Source organism: Tupaia chinensis, unplaced genomic scaffold (assembly GCF_000334495.1).
Source record: "Tupaia chinensis unplaced genomic scaffold, TupChi_1.0 Scaffold000466_1, whole genome shotgun sequence".
NCBI classification, from domain to species: Eukaryota; Metazoa; Chordata; class Mammalia; order Scandentia; family Tupaiidae; genus Tupaia; species Tupaia belangeri.
The window spans coordinates 430,416-437,673 of NW_006159975.1; the positions used below are offsets into that span (position 1 = coordinate 430,416).

Consider the following 7,258-nt stretch of genomic DNA (forward strand, 5'->3'; position numbering starts at 1 on the left):
CGTGAATTCAAAGGTTAAGCTCAGTACGTTAATAGTCCTTCTATTCATACCGAATGATTGCTTTGGCAATTGACTTAAGGAAAACAAATTACTTCCAATTGCTAAATAATATGTACAAAATAAATACAGTTTTATCTCCTCATAAATGATCTTTGCTTGATAAACATTACCTAGTCTTTTCATCTTGGATATCAATGGTAACCTCAAAGGGGGGAAAAAGCTCAATACTGAATTAGAATTAATGATTAAATAACTCAACGTCTCAGCAGAAAGAACCAGAATGCAATAGGATACTCCTTACGAACTGTAGTAAAAACCTATATACAAAACTCTATTACGTGAGAATCACTAGGCAAATCGCATTCATGAATTGTTTACGTTTTATCTGACTGTTTTAACCCTTGAACAAAACATTAAATCACCGTGCCAATAAAATTCAGTGTGTATACTTTCCACACAGACGTATCAAAATAGATTGATAATCTCTGAGATATTTAGAGCAACTCCAAGTACAGATATTATTGACCTGATGTTATCTTACACTTCATAAGTATGTGTTCACCTGTTCTTGTAATCTAAAAATTGTCAGATGTTGGCAAGGAAATCCGGGGATTTCCAGGATGGAAGCTAGACTGGGATATGCTTTCCTGTAATGATTTTTTAAAATTATTTATTTATTCTCTGCTAGCTTCCAAGCCAAACTTAATTACATTACCTTAGTTTTGTAAAACATTTCTTTCTGGTTATAGCTTTTTTTTTTTTCCCCCTAAAAAGAATTACCTATGAGCACAACATTTTGCCAACAAATAAAAGAAGGCCGTTAATTTAAGATAAAATGATAGAGAAATTCTAGCTTTCATTTCAATTACTGGCAGTTGTATTTCATTCAGACATAACAACATTTCACTCGTGGTTATGGGCACTTTTAAAATGAGGCAGTCCTTTCAAGAAAGACAAGTTGTGTTACAACTAATTTTCTGGATAAATGGGCTCATCTGCTCACAGCACACAACTTGTTAAGGAGGATAGTGAAAAAGCCTGTGGTGATGTTAAATTGGGCAGAAAAAGCACATCGGGTTACTTGCTAGTAACTGGATTATGCTCAGTGGTGCCTGAAAGCCTACCCTATATTTCACTTGAATAGCATAATTATTTTTGCTCATCATTAACAATCCTTCAGAATTATAGTAAAACAAAAAGGACATTGAATTGTATTTCATTTTTGGCATTTTATCACAGTATAGGTTTTCATTACAATAATTTTAGTTCCCATAATTTTGGTTTTCAAGTCTTTCCATGCACTATTTCTGTTAGTCTCCTGAAAAGATACAATGGATTTAGCTAGTATCATTTAAGTAACCGTTTTCCTGCTTGACTGCCATATTTTTAAAATCTGTAAGTATACATTTTGCTTATTTTTCTTTTTTCCCTTTTTTAGGGAGAGATTGCTCAATCTTACTAAGTTATTTGGCAAACATAGGTTTTGTTTGTTTGTTTGTTTGTTTAATTGTATGACCAGCTTAGTCAGTAGCTTTTAGAAATAGTTTTGATGGCAATATATGGATTGTCACATTCGAATGTAGTCTTCACTTGTGCAAACTCTTCTTCTGAATGTCCTTTCAACCTTCTAACTAATTCCTATTCCATTGTGTTAATGTGTGTTTTTTTAAAATCACATTGAAATTGTTTGCCTTCAGTACAATCTAAGTTCACTCAAAAAAAAGTTGTTGAGAGAAAAAATAAATGACAGGAGGAAAGAAGCTTAATAATACTTTACCTTCTTCACCTCCCCCCCCAAGGACTTTAACCATTGTTTCTTTTTTAAAAAAATTGTTTTTATAAAGCAAAGATTACAGATCTTTTTTTAACAGATTAACTATCATTTCTTAATGTGTCCTGCTTCATAGACTCTTTCAGTATAATAAAAAAGTTGAATATAGTAAAAAGTGAAGCACCTAGTAATTTATGTCATAACTTTATTCCATTTTGTGGAATATAATAGTAGTGTTTATCTGGATAAGTGCTTCCACAATGGCTTACTTTTTATTTGATTGTTTTTCCATTTTATTTTCTCTTCTTGCATTAATATAGCCAAGTTTCTTAGCTTTAAGTACAGAGCTATTTTCCATATAAACAACCTTAATAATTTGTTAAATTCTAATAGAATTCTGTTTGAATGCTATATACTGTATAGTGTATATACATATGTAAATACATAGTATTTTATGTATATATGTAAAACTATACACAGTATTTTATGTATATATGTATTTTACATCCATATTTATATATATAAATATATAAAATATATTGGCATAAAATAAAATATGTAAAATACACACACATATATATTTAAAATACACACACACACATATATGTCCCGAACATAAAAGTCTTTAGAAATGTAATATTAATTATATCTATTGCCAGCTGTTAGACAATCTGTAATATTAAAAGTGCACATTGTTATTTAGAAACTGACTGTTCTAGAACTTATTTCTCATCTATATACTAGAGAAATTGAAACATCCTTTTGAGACATTTTCTTATGAACTATTATGAAGTCAGTATTTCCATAACTTTTATAAGACTTACCAGAATTATACAATTCTCTAGTACAAGAAAGGGGAGTTATAGTATTAATTGCAATGAGAGTGGAGAAATTACAGGGTTTTTTTTAAGTTTTGCTCTAAAGTGTGTGCTCTCACTGGTGAGAGACAGAGGGGGAGAAGGAGAGAGAAAAAATGAGAAGTTGCTCCCCAGGGAGAATGGCCATGCCAAAATCTCTTCCCCTCCGTTCTCCCCCCAGGATTTTATTTAGGGCACACATGCACACACCTGGCATGATTTCAACCTCCTGGGTCAGGGACTCAAACTGTGAAGTCAGCCATACAGGATACAATGCTTCAACCTCTATGCCATCTACTGGTCCACAAAATTATTTTTTATATTTTATTTTGGTTTAATATAAATTTGCATCTGACAGACTACACTAGTTCTCTGTTGCTGAAGGCATTTTTAAAGTTGTACCACAATCCTGAATTAGTAGCTAATAGAAAATTTTTAGTCTTGCATATTTTGCCTTATTCAGTAACTACTTTCATTGAGGATAACAGCATTGTCAAATGTTTTATTTGAATGCATACTTTAAAGATCTGTTAAACATACTCATATTATGGAAGTTAATTTTTCGAATGAGTAGAGGAATGGATTAAGGTCACACCGAGAAGAAGGTCAGATCTAGAATCCAGGTACCTCATTGCCCAATGCAGTGCTTTTTCCATAACACTTGGAGTTTTGATTTGGTAGACTACATCGGAGCTTACTTAAGTCCCTTCTTGGGTTATCTTTTCAGTGAGAAGTAACGTAATAGTTTTGTTTAAAATAATATCCCTTGAGGTAATGCAAGGGCAAGACAGTTCTTGGTGTTGCTCTACAACTTCTTCAAATAGAAGCACCAAAACACCAGTCCGTCCCTTCTCATTGGAAGGCACAGCAGACCACAGGCAATGAAGTAGGGCATCCGGGAGTCAGACGCAGGTGATCCCTACCTACAGCCCATCTGGAACTCATGGCAATAACGATAACTGGACTTAGCAGAATTGTATACTGAAGAAGCAAAAATGAAAACCTGCTAAGAATAAATACATTGCTCTATGTAGTACGGTCCTTTATCTTCCATGTGTTCTATATTTAATAAAAGACTCCTGCTTCCATTAAGCACCCAGAATTTGCCCTTGCTCCATTTTAGAAGGTCATATTATCTGCCATGCTTTTAAGGACCTACCAATAATGAGACTTATATATATATATATATATATATATATATATGCATTATCATTCTTATTTATATATATGTGTGTGTGTATATTCACATATAGGTAATACAGACACACACATATATAAATACGAATGATTATAATGCTATGAGCTATGTATAGATAACTATTTAAGAAAAAGGATATTTACAAAACAAGATTATTTTTGTCATGACAGTCAACTTTTTTCACAGCAACAACTTTATATTGGTTCAACCGCTGGGGTTGCCCAGCTCCCCTTGCACCGATGTGATATCTATGGGAAAGCCTGTGCAGAGTGCTGCCTCGCCCGAGACCCGTACTGCGCCTGGGATGGCTCTTCATGCTCTCGCTATTTTCCCACTGCAAAGAGGTAGGAGCAGTGTTAAAAATCAGTCAAATGTTTACTAGTCATCTTATGGGATTCCTGTTTTTAAGTACTGTTTGGAATTGTCATTATAAAAGGTACATAACTTTTGACTGAATGGTTGCTTAAAATTTATTGAACCAGTTTCATGATGAAGTTTCATTTCCATTAGATTGCTATGATAAATAGGAATGTAAATTAACAAGCTTTTACTGAACTATTTCACCAATCTGTATTAGAATGAATTTTGAGTAATAAAATGAATAGACTTTAAGTCTGACAGCTTATATTACCCAATTACTTGCAGAATGCTATTCTAAACTTACATTTCCAAAATGATATGAGAATCCAATTCTTGACTAATTCATTCCCAACATTTTTCAGTTAATTCAGTTATTCGGTTCTATTTCTTGGAATAGTAGACTTCTAATAAGTACACAAACATTTTCTAATGAATAAAAGTGGGTTTGGTGGGCGGGGGGGGGTAAGGAGGAGGCAATTTTTTTTTTCTTTCCTTAAGATCATCAAAACAATCAGAAAAAGAAGTCCAGTACCTTAACTACCATGCCACCTGCCAGCCCCTGAAGTATGTTTTTGAGTTTTGAGTATACTTGGATAAAAGTTGCTAAGGTATACCTAAAAGGTTATCTAAAACAATACATTTAGATAAAATAGAACGTAAAATATACAAAACTAAATGCATTAGCATGGATATTTGCTCATGCGCTATAGTGTTATTTTCAGGATACTACTACAGAGACCCCAAATATATCCCCAAAGTTGTACATTTAAAGAGTGAAACACTTTCTTCATTGACAAAATTACCATTTCAACATCTTTTACTCTTCATTGAAGGCTACTTTTTTTCTATTATTTACCAATGTTTAAGAAATAAGCAATGATTGGGCCAGCAGGTGGTATGGTGATTAAGATACTGGACCCGTACATAGCTGACCATGGTTTGAGTCCCAGACCTAGAGACTTGAAAAATCACACCAGGCGTGCTTGCATGTGTACCCAAAATTCCTAGAGAGGAATAGAGAAGAAGGGATTGTGATGTGTTCAACCCCAGTGGAGGGTGATTTCTCACTTACCCTCTCTCTCTCTTTCACTGCCTCTCTCCAGCAAGTACATGCAGTCGATGGCAAAAACAAAATAAAAACAAACAGAACAAAACAAAAACAAAAAATGAAGAAAGAACCATGGTAGATAAAAGTAATATACACTATTAATATAGAAAACATGAAGATTAATGTCATGTACATCAATTTATAAAACATAAGTTAGGAGCATTATCAAATTATTGCATTTTAGGAGCAATATAGTTCATTATGTTTTTTTTTTATTATAGCTAATGTTTTCAAAGAAGCTATAAATGTAATTTTTTTTAATATATATATATATATACCTAGTAACATAGGTTCTACAACATTTGGATCATTTTAAATGTTTGGAAAAATATTACGCACACACGCACAAAAAATGACCCTAGTATCTACGTAAATTTATTGATTACATTCTTTAGGTAACATTGATGGTCAAAAAATTCACAGCTTAAAGTCTATCATATGATGAGTTATTATGGATTAAAATACAGTATAATTTTTATAATATTAAGTGTAAATATAGTAGTAAGTCACATAAGAAATATTCTCATATGTCATTTTCTTAAGCCTTCAAATTAAGAATTTAAATAATGTATTTGCAGTAGTTTCATATATACATTCATTTTGTTGAAATCTTAAATTTAAAATGGAAAGGTTTGTATGGAGGTAACATCTGTTGATTTAAAAACGTGAATAATTGAAAAATAGTAATATGCAGTCTTTATAGCAATTAGTTATATTATTTAATATTACAACTGCATGCTTCTTAAGAACATTTAGTTTCAGGGGGCTTTTGTGTTACTCAAAAAAGGTATGATTCATCTTCATACTGAAAATCAGTATTATTTACTTTCCATGTGAAAACATGTAACATTGTCTGAATTTTAAGCTTTTCTTAATAGGGAGATAAGAGGAAAATTATAACAACATCTATAAGTTAAAACTTGTATGTTATTATACATTTGAAAAGTATTGTATATCCACCATTCAAGATTGAGGGGCTTTTCATTAACACATTTTGGTTATGCCTTACAGATTTTACATAATCCAATTTCATGTGTCTGATTTTTACGTCTTTGGAAAGGATGTTTACGGGCCTCACGACTTATATATTCTTTGTGATGGGATTTTTCAAAAGCTTAAATGGCAGTGAAAAATGCCTTCCTGAGTGCTTTGTGGTTCGTGTTTCACAAGTTCTCTTGTTGGCTCAATTTTGAAATGTGCAACATCTGTTTGATAGTCTTGCTAATTCTACAAATAGAAATCTATAAATACTTTAGACGTTTATATTTATGAATACAGTAACAAATTCCATATTTGCAATTCTCAATGGCCTTTGTGAGAGCTCTTTTCAGGGATGGTAACTAATTTTGTAGCAAAACAATACCCATTAAAATAGATGCAGAAAGCAGTTGGACAAGTGTTCTCAATCTTTTCCAGTCCACTACACAGAACCAATCTCCATTTTTAGCTTCTTCCTCAAACTATACATCTTTTTTGTACCACGACAGCCAGAGCCCACCTTTTCCTTCCTAATCCATAATTAGCAAAGTATAGAGAAAGGATATGCAGGATGTGCTGTGGCTAACATATGATCAGAGCAGTTGGATGTAGAAGAAAGTAAGTTTTATTTTTATAAGCAAATTTAACTTTTAGAGATGCTAGTCTCTTCTCTCTCATCTTCTGACATGACATGTCTTGCCCTTAAGCCCAACATTGGCGGTTGGTTTTCTTCTCTTATACACTTCACATATGTATTGGCATGTAGCCATAGCTGTGATCATAAAATAAACTTTTTTTAAAAGTTTGATATAGTAGAGAAAAAATAAATTTAAAAACTAACTTAAAAATGGAATTCTCATTCTTAATATTTTACAATTTAAGAAATTATGTGCAAGCATTAAGAGAAAGAGAACACAGGAATTTAAATTTTTGAACTTCTTTATTATCAGAAAAATGTTTACTTCTATCTCTTTTTTTTTTTTTTT

General features: G+C 32.2%; 1 protein-coding gene across 1 annotated transcript in view; it reads left to right on the forward strand.

The window, feature by feature from the left end:
- Positions 1-7,258, forward strand: part of SEMA3A (semaphorin 3A) — a 249,793-nt gene that overhangs the window by 220,179 nt on the left and 22,356 nt on the right. Inside the window, exon 14 of the mRNA XM_006155760.2 lies at positions 4,013-4,170. Coding sequence (XP_006155822.1) covers positions 4,013-4,170 — 158 coding nt within the window. The remainder of the gene's footprint in view (positions 1-4,012; positions 4,171-7,258) is intronic.